Source organism: Dama dama, chromosome 33 (genome assembly GCF_033118175.1).
Source record: "Dama dama isolate Ldn47 chromosome 33, ASM3311817v1, whole genome shotgun sequence".
Lineage (NCBI taxonomy): Eukaryota > Metazoa > Chordata > Mammalia > Artiodactyla > Cervidae > Dama > Dama dama.
The window spans coordinates 29,145,102-29,162,132 of record NC_083713.1 but is presented as its reverse complement, the minus strand read 5'-3'; the positions used below and the strand labels follow the sequence as shown (position 1 = coordinate 29,162,132).

The window sequence follows — 17,031 nt, the reverse complement described above, 5'->3', positions numbered from 1 at the left end:
TTAAATGTATCCTTCTGTGGCAGGCAAGTCTGTTCAGAGCATGAGGCTGGGATCCATCCCAGGCCAAGGATGCAGGTACATGGAAAAGGGTTCTTTAGTTCAGAAATCAGAAGAAAAGGGTAGAGGACAATTATGAAAGTAGGAGACCATGTCTCGGGTAAGATGGGCATGTTCACCTAGCATCGTGAGACCAGTGAGCTGGATCTGGCAGAGAAAAGGTGTATTAGGTTTCTGTCACTGACATAATATTACCACACATTTAGTGGCTTTAAACAAGACATGTTTATTCTCTAGGTCAGACGTCTGAGTCTTACCTAACTAAAATTAAATTTTCCATTTGGAAGTCTCACAGTAATCAGACTTAGAATGTCCCCAGTGGAGCACAACCCAAACCTGCTTCTACTACTGTCTTCCCCATCTCATTAAATACCAATTTCGTTCTGGAATTGCCCAGGTTAAAAATTCTGGACTCCTCTTTCTTATAAGCCCCATTCAGCAAATCCAGTTGACTCTACCTTCAAAATTATATTATCAAAATCTGATTATTTCTCACTGTCTCTCATTTGGAATCCTGCAGTGGCATCTTTAACTGGTGTTGCTTCTTCTACTCACGTGTCTTATTAATGTATCCTCAGCACAGTAGCCAGAATGCTCCCACTAATGTGTAAGCCAGATCTGTTACTCTCCTCCTCCTCATAAGCTGGTCCATCTCACTCAAAGTCAAAGACCTTCCGATGGCCTAAGAGGGCAGGGAGGCCCACTCCTTTGGCCAGTGATGCTGTATGTCTACTTCATAGGCTGTTTGGACCAACACAGCTTCAAACCATAAACGTCTCCTACCTTCTCTAATCATGGGTTATCCTAGGTCAAGGAGGCAGATTTCAGGTCAAATAGGAGCTTCCGGCCCACCCCTGCCTTCTCCCAGTCCCATTGTGATACCCACCAGAGTCTAAGTGTAGAGCTTTCCCTGCTAACTCAAAAAGCTGATAGAAAAATACTTTCCCACAAGGTTCCAAACTCTTCAAACCAATGACAAGCCCAAGGGCATTTTCTGGTTCCCCTTCTCCAGTACCCGGTTGGGCTAATCCCCGAAGCAGCAGCTGGGCGGAAGCATAAACCAGTTGGGGTTGCGGAGTGGGGGCAGATTTTCTTGGAAAAAGAGAATGCGAGGGAGTGGTTCCTATTTTAAGTTAACCACATCAGTCTCTAGGGACTTTGTGCAGGAGACACAAGGGACAGGCATCTTTGAGAACAGCTGTTCCTCACTGTTGAATCGGCAGCTGGTAAGGAGATGAAGGATGTAGACAAGGCCTAACCCTTAAAGGGCGTCAGGGTGGGTGTGGTGAGGTATTCACCCTTGCACCGTCCTTGGTATCAACAAGGTTCAGTGCATGTTCATTGAACTGAATTCATACATTTTAAAAATGGATGAACATATCGGATGATAAATCAATCACACAAATAAAGCCTAGAAAATGGACCTTTTGTTATTACTGAAATTCAGTATCAGTATAGCCAGGAAACTGAGATGGGGGCTGAGACCGGCCAAGCGCCTTTTGGGGCATCTGAGGTGTCAGCGGGGTTGATGTGTCGTGTCCCGATTTTGTCTGGTAGGTCATCGCTTGTGAGCAGCAGTATGACTCTTCCTATGACTCCCGCTGTGACGTCTGGTCCTTGGGGATCACAGCTATCGAACTGGGGGACGGAGATCCTCCCCTCTTTGACATGCACCCTGTGAAAACGCTCTTTAAGATTCCAAGGTAGGACACAAGATGGCGCTCTTGGCTCATTAGTTCTTTGTGAACGAGGCTCGTTAGGATAATAAAGAGTTGGTAAACAGTTTCTCTCCAAACCTGTGAAAGCCTGATTGTAAAATGTATTTCTCTTTTAAGGGGGCGGGGGTCGGCACGGGGGAAGGGAGGATAGAGGGTTTCCTGAAAGACAGCATATTCCAAAAATAACAGGAGTATGTTGTAACAATCGCATATTTTCAGTACTCCAATTTTTCCGAGATGTTGATTTTTTAGGCTTTGCATGGCAAGACTAAAAATGCAGCTTTGGCTTAAGTACTCTTTCTAAATACTAGTGTTTTCTTTTTAAATTATATAATCATATTTGGTCTTTTTTTTTTTCAGTTTGAATCTTTCTCCAGTATGCTGAAAAATTTAGGGATGAAAAAAAAAATGTGTACCAGCACTAAAAAATTTTAGAAAAATGTTACATCAGTCATGATTTTCTCTCTAACCCTTTATTTCTGTCTCAGTGGGAAATGGTGCTGAAAGAGGTCTGTTTGAAGGGTATTTAAATGCCAATATATTTTTTATTGTCTATATTCATTAGGGTTTTGTACAAGAGGTTTGTTGGTTGTCTTTCATCAGAATAGGGCTGATGTTTGGCAAGGCACTAGTTACAGAAAATGAAGCTATCTGGGAGCTCCATGCAGGCATGTTGCAGCTTGAAAGCTTTGTGCCTTTCACATTTCTCTTGCAAAGGAAGGCTCTGGCCGGCTGGGAGCCATTTAACTGCTTTAACAATACAAGTGTTAACCTTTCCTTATCTGCACAATCACACAGCTATCACAGCCTTTAAAAATTTCTCCTGATTGCAATTTGCATTTCTGATTAGCCCTATTTATATGCAGATGAGGCTCTGTGGCATTCATCATCGTAATGTTATCGTTTTATACCTAGTCCAGATGTGAACAACCACCCACCATTATTCCCAAAATGATTCCCAGCCAAGTCAGAGTTGGTCTTTTTTACTTTTCCAAAGTATAAAAACAGGTCCAGATGATTAGGACAAAGCTCCTGGCTTTTTAAATGAATAATCTGATGAATGTTCAAAATAATGTAAGAATGCAGAACCCCAAAACAGTATTGTGTAAAGTAATATGTCAGAAAATGATAGATGGTATCTGGAATAATTTACATGTGTGTTTTGATTTTTTACAAATGGCTTACTCTTTATTTACTGTAGCCACATAATTTCTCAATTACCAGAACTAAGGTGTGGTTTCTCATTAGCTTGGGGAAGGAAATGGGAACCCATTCCAGTATTCTTGCCTGGAGAATCCTATGGACAGAGGAGCCTGGCAGGCTACAGTCCATGGGGTCTCAGAGTCAGACCCAACTGAGCGACTAACACTTTCACTTTTCTTTTTTTCTTTTTAATTGGTTAATTAATTAATTTATTTATTTATTCTTAATTTTTTTATTAGTTGGAGGCTAATTACTTCACAACATTTCAGTGGGTTTTGTCATACATTGATATGAATCAGCCATAGATTTACACGTATTCCCCATCCCGATCCCCCCTCCCACCTCCCTCTCCACCCGATTCCTCTGGGTCTTCCCAGTGCACCAGGCCCGAGCACTTGTCTCATGCATCCCACCTGGGCTGGTGATCTGTTTCACCATAGATAGTATACATGCTGTTCTTTTGAAATATCCCACCCTCACATTCTCCCACAGAGTTCATAAGTCTGTTCTGTATTTCTGTGTCTCTTTTTCTGTTTTGCATATAGGGTTATCGTTAACCATCTTTCTAAATTCCATATATATGTGTTAGTATGCTGTAATGTTCTTTATCTTTCTGGCTTACTTCACTCTGTATAAGGGGCTCCAGTTTCATCCATCTCATTAGGACTGTTTCAAATGAATTCTTTTTAAGGGCTGAGTAATATTCCATGGTGTATATGTACCACAGCTTCCTTATCCATTCATCTGCTGATGGGCATCTAGGTTGCTTCCATGTCCTGGCTATTATAAACAGTGCTGCGATGAACATTGGGGTGCACATGTCTCTTTCAGATCTGGTTTCCTCGGTGTGTATGCCTGGAAGTGGGATTGCTGGGTCATATGGCAGTTCTATTTCCAGTTTTTTAAGAAATCTCCACACTGTTTTCCATAGCGGCTGTACTAGTTTGCATTCCCACCAACAGTGTAAGAGGGTTCCCTTTTCTCCACATCCTCTCCAGCATTTATTGCTTGTAGACTTCTGGATAGCAGCCATCCTGACTGGCGTGTAATGGTACCTCATTGTGGTTTTGATTTGCATTTCTCTGATAATGAGTGATGTGGAGCATCTTTTCATGTGTTTGTTAGCCATCTGTATGTCTTCTTTGGAGAAATGTCTGTTTAGTTCTTTGGCCCATTTTTTGATTGGGTGATTTATTTTTCTGGAATTGAGCTGCAGGAGTTGCTTGTATATTTTTGAGATTAATCCTTTGTCTGTTTCTTCATTTGCTATTATTTTCTCCCAATCTGAGGGCTGTCTTTTCACCTTACTTATAGTTTCCTTTGTAGTGCAAAAGCTTTTAAGTTTCATTAAGTCCCATTTGTTTAGTTTTGCTTTTATTTCCAATATTCTGGGAGGTGGGTCATAGAGGATCTTGCTGTGATTTTTATAGATTCAGTGCAATCCCTATCAAGGTACCAACGGTATTTTTCACAGAACTAGACCAAAGAATTTCACAATTTGTATGGAAATACAAAAAACCTCGAATAGCCAAAGTAATCTTGAGAAAGAAGAATGGAACTAGAGGAATCAACCTGCCTGACTTCAGACTCTACTACAAAGCCACAGTCATCAAGACAGTATGGTACTGGCACAAAGACAGAAATATATATCAATGGAACAGAATAGAAAGCCCAGAGATAAATCCATGAACCTATGGACACCTTATCTTTGACAAAGGAGGCAAGGATATACAATGGAAAAAAGACAACCTCTTTAACAAGTGGTGCTGGGAAAACTGGTCAACCACTTGTAAAAGAATGAAACTAGAACACTTTCTAACACCATACACAAAAATAAACTCAAAATGGATTAAAGATCTAAATGTAAGACCAGAAACTATAAAACTCCTAGAGGAGAACATAGGCAAAACACTTTCACTTTTCTGATTAGCAAGACATATGTACTTTTAATAGGCGATCATCTACTTGGGTATGTTTTCTGTCTTTTTTTGATGTACATTTGTATACAGACCAAATGATTGAAAATTTCATAGGTAGTAAATATGAGGCAGCTTTTGGAAGTGTGTGTGCGTGTGCATGGGTACACACATACTCACGTGAATGTGTATGTGTTTAACAGACCCTTTATCTCCAGTCACTCCTCTTAGTTTGCTTCTGTGCCCAGCCAAACCTCCGCTCTCTAATAACTTTTATACTGTCACTCCCCTCCCTTCTTCTGTCTTGGGAGAAGCTTCCAGATCTGAACACAAATGACCAAGCCTCCCACTGCTTGCCTCAGAACAGGGCAAACTTCAGGAACAGGTGAATGGCTAAAAAAGGATCTTAGTGACACGGATCCTTATCCTAAAGTAGGTTGAAGCTTTCTCTCCTCGTGGTGTAACCTCTGGCCTTTTCACCATCTCTTGGTTCCTGTGCAAGTGATGAATCAGATTGAACTAGGGAATGTCAACACTAGCTGGTTAGTAGGCCCTCAGAGTGATTACGTGTGCCTTTATTACAACCTTAATGGCCAGCTTGATATTTTTGGACAGGAAGGATGGAGGTTTTATTTTTTTTTTAATGTAGCATGTTTATAATTACTGCATAGTTTTTTATATGCAGATGATACCACCCTTACAGCAGAAAGTGAAGAGGAACTAAAGAGCCTCTTGATGAAAGTGAAAGAGGATAGTGAAAAAGCTGGCTTAAAGCTCAACATTCAGAAAACTAAGATCATGGCATCTGGTCCCATCACTTCATCGGAAATAGATGGGAAAACAGTGGAAACAGTGTCAGACTTTATTTTTGGGGGCTCCAAAATCACTGCAGATGATTTTGGCAATCATTTGGCAATTTCACTGCCATGAAATTAAAAGATGCTTACTCCTTGGAAGGAAAGTTATGACCAACCTAGATAGCATATTAAAAAGCAGAGACATTACTTGGCCAACAAAGGTCCGTCTAGTCAAAGCTATGGTTTTTCCAGTGGTCATTTATAGATGTGAGAGTTGGACTGTGAAGCAAGCTGAGCGCTGAAAAATGGATGCTTTTGAACTGTGGTGTTGGAGAAGGCTCTTGAGAGTCCCTTGGACTGCAAGGAGATCCAACCAGTCCATCCTAAAGGAGATCAGTCCTGGGTGTTCACTGGAAGGACTGATGCTGAAGCTGAAACTCCAATACTTTGGCCACCTCATGCGAAGAGTTGACTCATTGGAAAAGACCCTGATGCTGGGAGGGGTTGGGGACAGGAGGAGAAGGGGACGACAGAGGATGAGATGGCTGGATGGCATTACCGACTCAATGGACATGGGTTTGAGTAAACTCTGGGAGTTGGTGATGGACAGGGAGGCCTGGCGTGCTGTGATTCATGGGGTTGCAAAGAGTCGGACTTGACTGAGCGACTGAACTGATAGCTTTTTATACTCACCAAGTTTTTTACTTAAAAAGTATCTTGTTAATTAGAATTACACAATTTTCTTAGGAAGGGCTGTAGATTGCCAAGTGTGTTTGTGTGTGTGTGCGCATGTGTTTATCCTCTTAATCTTCCGTGGTCAAAACAGTATCCTTTTCTCAGAAAACTTCTTTGATGGAGAAATTTAATACTTCAACATTTTAGATAGGCACTCAGGTTATCTGCCTATGTGCTTCATGGCTCTCTCTCATTCTATCTCAGCATTTCCTTTCCTAAAGCTAATGGCAAGTCATGACAAAATTCCTTTGAACCTATATGGTTTCAGAATGTTTTTCTTCCTCTTTGGTTATGAGTGTTGTCAGTGTTCTGGAGCTCTCTTCAATTAAACAATGAAATCCATTGCAGAGTGCTCTTGGGGGCCAGAGTACTGTGTGTGGCCTTTCTTACCTGCCTCTTGCCTATGCCTTTCTCTGATTGGAAATAAGTTGAGTAAATTAACAAGTAAGGGAAGAAAAGAAAACCTGCCCCAAGTCAGGGAAAGAGTGACTTTTGTGAGTGATAAAGGACTTGGGACTTAACACAGTGCTGGTTACATGTGAGGAGGGAGCCTCAGATGTCAACAGAACAGGTGATTACTGGGGTTCCCTGGGCTTTGTCAGAAAATAAGCGAGATCTGCCTAGCTGTGCTTGATTTGCCTGAACAGGGGTCTCCTGCTTTCTGCTCTCTGCCTCCACTCACCTCCCCCTTTCTTTTGACCTTCACTTTAGAAGATGACACGTGGGGTATTCGTGACCTGTCTCTGATCATGACATGACTTGCAATCTTTCCTTCATTGCAAACACACAGAAATTATCTGCTGATTGGCAGAGCAGCCACTGTTTGCTGAACTTGTCAGCATGTGTCATCTTGTCTAATGCCTTTGCTCCAAAAAAGTCACCCTTCTCTGACAGCCACTGCTCTTTGTGCTGCTATTTTTCTCCAGGAGTTAGAGGAGAGGGAAAGAAGGAAAACTGTTTCTCTAGGCATCACTGGGTTCAACAACCTCTCTCTCACAATTCCCTCCTATGGACTCCTGTAGAATTCCAAAGGCTTAGAAGGATCTTGCAGATGACCTGGACAGATTTTTCACTTAAAAGGCGCTCTAGTTTATAGATGTATTTGCAAGAACCCATGGAGTTAGGAGAAATATACAATTATGTACCTTTCTTGGCAACCAGGTATCTTTCCTTAGCTTGGAGTCTTTGGCTAATGACCTCTTTGACCTCCACAGATGGGGTCAGGGAGGCAGTGGGGACCAGAGTGGGTGCATTTACTGGATGAGGACTAAGAGCCCTGTCACTGGCTGGTTTATTGGGGCCAGATAGCAGCTGAATCAGTGCAGTCTTACTGCACATTGAGAGCTTCCGTTGCATTCCTGTGGGAAAATGCAGGGTGCTTTTAAGATTCCCAGCAGAAATGTCCTTGTCTGAGAGTGGATGAGACAGAATGACTTGAACATTCCAGTCCCTGAAGCCAGTGACTTTTCCTTCCTAACGAGGAGTTTTCCTCTAGTACACAATTTGGGAAAAGAACTCATGATCATCCCAATTTACGTTCAGGCTTGATTTCCTCACCAAATTTAGATTGTTCCAAACTGTCCCCAGCTATTTAGTTTCTGAGGGCTGCCACAACAAATTACCGCAAACCTGGTGTCTTAACACAAGAGAAGTGTATTCTCTCCCAGTTCTAGAAGCCAGATGTCCAAAATCAGGATGTCAGCAGAGCCCTGCTCCCTCTGTAGGCCCTGAAGGAGAATCCTTTCTGCCACTTCCAGATTCTGTGGCTTCTGGAATTCCTTAGTTTTTGGGAGCATCACTCCAATCTCTGCCTCTCTTTTCACATGGCTTTCTTCACTGCCATTCTATGTGTTTTTCTTTTCTGTCTGACCAGTGAGACCACTCATCATTGAATTTAGGCCTCATCCTAATTTAGGGTGACTCCATCTCAAGATCCTTGTCTGAATTATATTCACATGCATGTGTCACTCAGTCGTGTCCAACTCTTTGTGACCCCATGGACTGTAGCCCACCAGGCTTCTCTGTCCATGGGATTATCCCGGCAAGAATACTGGAGTGGGTAGCCATCTCCTCCTCCGGGGGATGTTCCTGATTCAGGGATCAAACCCACAGCTCCTGTGGCTTCTGCATTGGCAGGCAGATTCTTTACCACTGAGCCACCTGGAAAGCCCTAGCTTAGCTTTATTGAGTGCCATCTATGTGGCAGGCACAGTGCTATGCAATTCACAAAAGCAAATGTGTTCATTCCCACACTGACCCTTGAGGTAGATGCTATCACCGCTTTATTCTAGAGGAGAAAACTGGAATTCCAGGGAGAAAGCCCTGCTCCCGCACCAGTGGAGGGAAAATGGTTTGAAACTGTAAAGTTTGACTCCAAAGACCTCCCATTTTGCAACTGCATTGAAAAGTTAAAGCCCTTTCTTAAGTTATATTTATTTATTAATGGATTGTGATTTCAGCACTGAGGGGGCTGGAATATAAAGAAATGAATAGGAGGGAACTGTTCTCAGAGCTTTCTGAGAGGCTGTTCCTGGGTTATATATATTTGACTTGAATAAAATTTTCCACTGGAAAAAAAAAATGAAAGTGATATCCCAGTCCTTAAGAAGTTTACAGTCTGCCTTCCTTCTCCGTGCTCCCATTTCAAACTGACAGAGGAAACCTGAGAGTTAGAATTTTATTAGCATCATTGTGTCTGTCAGTCAAGGAACTGAAGAACAGAAATCAAGTGTCATCACAGGTGAGCCCAGGCCCTCCTTGGTTCAATGATTAGTGACTCCCAAACCAGAAATCCCTCCCTTCTCCAAGCTCCCCTTCAGGCAACTGCCTTTTAGTTCCTGATTTAGCACACTTAAGGCCAGTGTTTGAACTAAAGAACTGAAGAACATATGTTACATAAAAGCAGAGCAGCATTTCAGGTTGTCGTTGTTGGTACCCAGTCGTTCCCATCCCATTCCATGCTCCTTGCAAAGCCTGTGCCTGCCATGACCATCAGGGCTGTTTCTGGTAGCATCTTCCCCCCTTCATTTTCCTTTTGGTTTTTCGGTAGGAAAGCCTCACTTTGGTTGTGGAGGAAATGAAAATCTGTTCCTGGCATCCTGCTTTGGAATGCATTTTCTCATGGAAACTTTTAAGTGGTTATTTGGGAGGAGGTGATAAAACAATAGAAGTTCTCACTCCTGGAGTATTATTAGGCTCATGGCCAGCTCGAGTTTTATAATTGAGTCCGAGGACAGCCTGTGTCTTAAACTTCATGCTAATGGGAAAAAATGTTTTCCCTGCTCTAAACTATCCATTCACAAGAGTGCTTTGGAACATAGTCTGCTGGAGATTAAGGATGACCGTGCCCTCCAACCCGGGACATCTCCAACTTGGTTCTTGTTAAGTCAGGCTTGGGCTGAGTGCTTGAAGTGCAAGATGAATAAGACAGGATATTTTTGTTTGTTTGTTTGTTTTGTCTGAAGGAGAACGTAGTTTTACATTCCATTCACTGCTTCATTCACTGGCAGAGGTAAAATGGGCAGAAGTCAAACAGCAAAAAAAAAAAAAAGAAAGGCAAAGAGAAGGGACTGAGAAAGCAGGAGTCTATGTGACAGATTTCCTCAGGGTCTCAATGCCTACAGTTGACTTCTGTTCTGAAACACACTCCTTGGGCTGAATTTTCATCTAATTTCTTCAAATTTCCATCATTTTTAAAATGTGAAGATTCCTTTTGTTTGGACTTTCCTAATTCACAGACCAAATTGTCCCCACATGGGTGGCAAACCCGCTCCTCAGCTGTGAGATGCTGCAGAGGCAGCAGGGAGTCCTGAGTCACCAGTAATTGTCTCAGTATTAAAGAATTGTCACAGGACATTTTCCCTTAGGGCTGTGAAATATAAGGAAAAGAAATTAAAACCAAACTATTGTTGGAATGTAATGAATTGGGGGGGGGGGGGGTGGGTGTCTAATGGCACAGTAAGGCTGGGTTTATCCCGGGGGAACTTTGGTTTCTCTTCATCAACCCAGGTCACTTAGCTATTGGCCCTCTGAGCAATGAACCCTTACAATCCAGGCTTCACTCATAAAGCAAGAAGAGCTAGCAGAATTAGCATTGTTTAGCATTTATTGAGTGCCTAAGAGCAAAAATAAGTTAAAAAATACTCAAATAGAAAAACAACAGTCTTTTATGCCTCTTTCTCTTTCTTGGGAGATTTCTAGTCCCGTTTTAGTGGATTGTGGCCTCTGCCTCTGAGGATGTCTTGGGGGTGCCCTCCTTCCCCCTAGGGTGTCTTCTCCATTAGTTGAGAACAAAGTATCTGGAGGCAGCTGGCAGAAATGCCCCAGAAGGCTTCCCCTCTGTGGAACATATTTCCAAACTCTTTTTTTTTAATTTGAGTTGAGCAGTTGGGGCTGTTAGTTCCTGTGGAGGTGCAGCTTGCTGCCCCTCGTGACTCCTGGCAGGCAGGGAAAGTTCATCTTTGCAGGGTTTCATCTGGAGATCAGGTGGCAAAGCAGGAGTGTGCCTCCAGGGAGTGCTGGTCCCCATCCCTGTGGAGAGGATGCCCGCCTGGAGAGGAGGGAAAGGCTGGAGAATGAGAGGTGCTGACTTCGAACGCTATCCAAGCTCTCTCCCTCCTGACTCTGATCTCATTATTTTGGCCCCAGTCACTTTGGCTAATGCCCACTTAGCTCCTAAATGGTGGAGAGATGGGCAAAGGGGGTAGGCAAGGCAACAGAACTTGAAATAGTACTGAAGGGTTTGCGGCACCCTCATTTCCTCTTGATTCCTGGGGGGAAAAAAAAAAAACAGGAGTAAAGATGAAGGATAGTTAGATAGACTGTCTTTACAGGTTGGCATAGTAGTAGGGCAGGGACAGCACAAGGATGAACAGTGACAAGGTGGTAAAATGAAGGCTCATTACAGCTGCAGCTGTCCTTTCCTGAAAAGTCCTGAAAGCGGGTGAAGCCGGGGTCATAAGAAAGAAAATATAGGGTAGTGGTCAAGCATTGATATTTGTGTCAGTTATCTGCTGGTAGGTAACAAACCACCCCAAAGTTAAATGCACAATCACTTATTATTTCTCATAAGTCTGGGTTCTTGAGTGGCTGTTGGCTGGGCTTCCTCATGCTTCCTTCCTGTGGTCAGCTGGAGATTTGTTTTCGGGCTGGCTGGTCTAGGATGCCCTTGTCTAGGATGACTTGGCTCTGCTGTTTTCTCATCATCTAGCAGGCTGGCCAGGACTCTTCTCACATTGGTGACAGGGTTCCCAACACAGATACAGGGACAGGTAGAAAATTGGGCTGTTTTCACAATTCATTTACCCCAGTGTTCTGTAGTCAGTCTGTGTGAGTTCAAATACCAGTTCTTCTACTTTCAAACTGTACGGACTTGACCAAGTCACTTGTCTCTGCGCCTCAGTTTCTTCCTCTGTAAAATGGAGATATGACTGAAGCTATATTAACCTCATAGAGTTGTTGTGAGCAGTTAATGAATGCAAATTACTCAGGACAGTATATAGAAAGCATTCGATTTTTGCTGGATGCTATCAAAGAACAAAACCTCAGAAGAGTATTTATATTGTGAGAAATTTGCTTTCCCTTGTAGCTCAGGAGTTGAAACCTTCTCTTCAAAAGGACTACCTATGAGATCAATCATTTGAAAGTGTAGCTAATTGATTTATTGATGATTATATGGGAAATTGAGAATGAAGACTGATTTCTCAATAAATCCTCACTATTAATACTTCTACTGCATCTGCCTGAGGGACTCTGCTGTGAATATCCGTTATCACAATTCCTTTGTTGACAGCCACGCTTCTCAGAGATGTGGACCCCCCCCACCCCCGCCTCGTCCCCGTATATACCCATGCATGTGATGTCAGGACTGCCCCTTGGGAGCAGAGCTGGCCTCGGTCCCCTCTCTCATTGTGTCTACAATGCGTGGTGATACTGTCATTCTCTGAGAACTGAGGCTGCAGGGCTTTTCCTTCCTCTCAGTTTCATCTTTGTGGCGGCTTTGTGCTTGGTGAGTGAGTTGTGTCATGGGGGTTTGGCTGCCCCCCTCTATAGGTCCCTTTAACCCTCTTGGTAGGTACAGCCTCCCCCCATGTTCTAGTAATTTCATGTCCCTGAGTAAAGGCACAATAGTGAGAGCTCTGTCAAGATTGGGAATGATTTTTTTTTTCCAGTCCAGACTGGAAAGGCTAAAAGCATTGGCAATGGGAGACTGAAACCCAAGCCATGTGAAGGGATTGTAAGGAGAGCACTTCGTTGCTCCAGACGAGTTCAGGTTTCTCAGCTCAGAGGAGTGATACCCCAGGGACTGAGCAGATGAGACTGCCGACCCACTGACGGTGATCTTGGAAGAATTCTGGAGGACTGAAACAGTGTTAGAAGAGTGGAAAGGGAGAATGTGCTTCAGTTCTTCAAAAAAGTAAAGAAAGCAAGACCTGCAGACTACTATCTGGTGAGCTTGATTCTATGCTGGGCTAATTATAATTACTAAGGTTCTTCTTTTTTCCTTGAATAGCTTATGAATTCTTAGAAGAGAATCTGTGATCATTATGAATTGTCTGGGTTCATTAAAAATAAGCCATGTCCAGCTAATGTTGTGGTTTGGTATTATTGCAAGACAAAGGCAAATAGGGACTGTTTCAGAAAGAATATATTTGGAATATTGCCCTTAGGTTAAAATCTGTTGTGATGTTTTTGTGGCCAAGATGGAGAAACACAGGCTGGAGGATGGTGGTGGTGATGGATCACAACCCAGGAAGGACGTATATATTGAGGAGCATTGGGTGATGCTGTGAGTGTCACCATGGTGGGAAGTCCTGGAGGCCTTGGGTAGGGCTCTCTGCTGACCATCCTGTCTGCTGAATGTTTTAAAGTGTATAACGAGTTGGAGAACATTAGCCTATTGATCACATTCATGGAAGGGTAGCTGGTATGCTGAATGTCAGACTTGGAATCCCCCAAAGACCTCCGTCACCAAGAACAATGGGATTCTCTAACAAATAAGTAAACTTGGAAACTCTGGTGAGCTGTATAGACTAAGAGAGCCATGGCTTGAGAATGCATGGGTGGAAAATGACCTTAGTTGGGGCGTAAGTTCAGTCGGTCAAACAGTAAGACAGTCTTTCATGATTAACATGAGGCTTGAAAGTGAGAACAAACACCACCCCCACACTGGCTCCATCCCAATCCTTTGGAAGGATGGATTCATCATGGGCACCACACTCAAATTGCCACAAGAGAGTCCTACCCTGGCAGAACTCTAGCAGAGCTGAAGCTGGCATTTCAAACTGGGAGTCAGACACTTGGTTCTGCTCCTGCTCTGTCACCAGTCCATCCTTTCATCTCTGGGGTGGGGGTGGGGCACACAGATGGCACCAAACTTAAGCAGAATGTTGTTTGATAACAAGGCCTGTGTAAACTGTTTCCTTCAGCACCCTCCCTATGCTCCATGGGTACCAATAGAGAGGAATGTGAGTCGTCAACAACTGCAGGGCTGGAGCCATTCCCTAAGCAGTGAGTCTCACCCAACACAGAGATCCTTAGTCCTAAATACAGCTTATAATCCCCCGGGAGCTTCGAAAAATACCAGTGCCTGGGCACCACCACCAGAGACTCCAATGTAGTCAGTCTGAAGTCAAGCTCAGCATTTATATTAATTTTACAAATCTATACATTTGTAAAAACATGCATACTGTTTGCATTTTAAAGTTCCCCCAGATGCCTCTAAAGTGCACCCACAGTTGAGAAAAACCTGGCCCTGAAACAGCTATCAGACAGTTGTCTCTTTATTTATATTTCAAAACTGCAGTGTCTCTCCTGGAAATTCTGGTTCCTACCTTCCCCATCCCCACCTCATGGTTGAGAATCGAGAAATTAGAGATGATACAGATGGGAGTGTGTTGTACATTATGAAGAATGTAAAAGCAGGAAAAATAAAAAGGATTTCAGCAGAATAGTTAGGGATGAGTGTCTGGGGTTGAATTGTGGTATATCTCCCATTAAAAAGATATGTTGAAGACCTAACCCCACTATACTGCAGAACTGAAACTATTTGGACATCAGGTCATTGCAGGGGTAGTTAGCTGGATTAAGATGAGGTTGTAGTGGAGCAGAGTGGGTCCTTAATCCAATATGACTGGTGTCCTTAGAAGAGGAAAGAGTTTTGGACCTAGACACACACAGGCACATGAAGACAGAGTCAAACAGGAAGACTGCCGCACTGCCATAGTCATGGAGCACCTAGGCCACTAGAAGCTGGAGAGGCCAGGGAGAATCTTTCCATAGAAAGGAAAGGAGCCTTTCCAGGGAGCCTGCCCCAGATGACACTTTGATTTTGGACTCCTGGCCTCCAGAACAGTGAGGGAATGAATTTCTGTTGTTTTAATCCACGTAGTCTGTGGTACTATGTTATGGCAGCCCTAGGAAACAATCCAGTGATTTTATCTCCTTTGGAGCCTGTTGTTCCTGGAAGGCTGCCTAAGGCATAATTAGGGATGAGGGGATTGGGGTAGGAGGGAAATAGCGTAGAAAAGTCCTGGGGTTGGGGGTCCCAGGGATTAGATTGGCCAACCTTCCACTCCATCAAACTCCAGATGGGATTTCTGTACAAGTCATGCCTAGCAGGACTTAGATAGGAAGTGGGTGCATGAGAGTTCCTCCTTCCCTTGTTCTGGCCCAGTGAGCCAAGACTTCCTTCCCCATCCAGCCCTACCTGGGCAGGGAAGAGCCGCTCCCTTCCACAACGCTCAGCATGGAGAACAGACCTCTGCATTTTTTCTCTGAGTTCCTTCCAGACTCAGGATTTCTGGAATGGAGTTCAGAATAGAAGGAGATGGCTCTTGACCTTTGATATTTCCATCTTAGCATAAAGGGAACTGCATGGTACAATTCGAACTAGGGGTACTGTGCAGTAGCTGTGGCAGGCCTATCACATACCTGGGACAGGTATTGTGAGGTTGGTGAAGATGTCCCAGAAGACCCACATGTCTGCCTTGGCTGGGCCAAGCACAGTGGAGCATGATCCAATGAGCAGCATCACCTGCTTCCCATGTCCCAAAGGGCCTCCCCGCTGCACAGAGGGCAGACGGGCATCCCAAGCATGATGGCTTGTTCTGGCTGTGAGATACCGACATTGACTTCCAGGCTTCACCCAGGGTTTGTTTTAACTCCACCTGTAGCTTGTGGCCAATTCAGAGAAAGGTGAGGAGGTGAGGGTGTCTTCCTGGACCCATGGCCTTATTGCTCCCTCTGCATACAAACTCTCAGCTGCTTATTTTGGCCTCAGATTCTTCGTGTGAACCCTGGCTCTGTTCTCTGGAGTCTTGGTCCCCTCCTACCCCTTTTTCTGTTCCACCTGTCCCTTGGGTTGGGAGCTCCACCATGCTGTATTATTTGTCAGTCTTGATGGGTGTGGCCACTCCTGCTACCCTTACTCTGCAGTCTGCCTCTAGCTCTGATGAAAATATCACTTTCTATTAATAGATGCCTTCCTTCTGGAAGAGTGAGGGGATGGGAAGCCTGGTATTTGAAGGACTGAGAAGGGGTTTGAAATTAGTTATCTCTAGGCTACCAAGTTACAGGGATTCTGCCTGATTTGAAAGTTTCTGGAAGTCATTCAGCACGTGTAGGATAATACTAATTTATATTTGTTTCTAATGTCTTCAGGCTCCACCCCATAATAACAAGATCTTGGGTGCACATCCCCTGTGTTAATTTCCTATTCCTGCTATAACAAATTAACACTGATGTAAGTAGCTTAAAACAATGCAAATGCCTTGTCTTACAGTTCTGAAAGTCAGCTGTCTGAAATGGGTCTCATTGGACTAAAATCAATGAGTCATCAGAGTTGAGTTCCATTCTGGAGGCTCTAGGGGAAAATTCATTCATTTATTTATGTATTTGCCTTTTGCAGCTTCTAGAGACTACATGTACTCTTTGGTCCCGTCCTTCTCCATCTTCAAAGCCAGAAATGGCTGGTCAAGTTCAATGCCTTGGCCTCATTATTTTGGTCAGTTTCTGGCCCTCCTCTCTTGACAGAGTAGCATCAAATCCCTCTAGAATAACATATTATTCTGTTTTGATCATTCTTTTAATCAATCCAAGGAAACAGAAATGAAACAAATCCCCCTTTCCATCTCCTCCAATTTCCTCCACTCTTCTCCTGCCCAAATTTAACCCTTCTGGCTGCATCAGTTACTCAATAGACACTCTCATTTATGTCAACATACACTTAAGGGAGAAGAGGAATACAGGAATGTACTGACTGTCCAGTGGTCTCTAGTGTGGGAAGATACAGAACAACCTATTTGGGTGCAGAGAAGAAACAGTAAGACTTCTATACCTATGCATTTTAAATCTCAAAACCAAGAAACAAATTATGCTTCCCTATTACTGACTCTGAAGATTGACACTAGTGCCTTCACTCAGTCCAAATGTTGGATGGTCTTTTCTGGTTTGATCTGTAGATGAATCACGAGGGAGCCCCACAATCAAGGGGCTGAGAAGGGCCTACTTGGAGGTTCCATTGTAGAATCCTAGGAAGCACTGGAGTTAAAGGGTGTCTCATTAAGTGGGAATATGGCAAATACCATCAAATGTCAACTAATTAGG

The 17,031-nt window shown here is 43.6% G+C and overlaps 1 protein-coding gene across 1 annotated transcript in view; it reads left to right on the top strand.

Moving 5' to 3' along the window:
- Positions 1-17,031, top strand: part of MYO3B (myosin IIIB) — a 416,196-nt gene that overhangs the window by 31,248 nt on the left and 367,917 nt on the right. Inside the window, exon 7 of the mRNA XM_061135386.1 lies at positions 1,615-1,760. Coding sequence (XP_060991369.1) covers positions 1,615-1,760 — 146 coding nt within the window. The remainder of the gene's footprint in view (positions 1-1,614; positions 1,761-17,031) is intronic.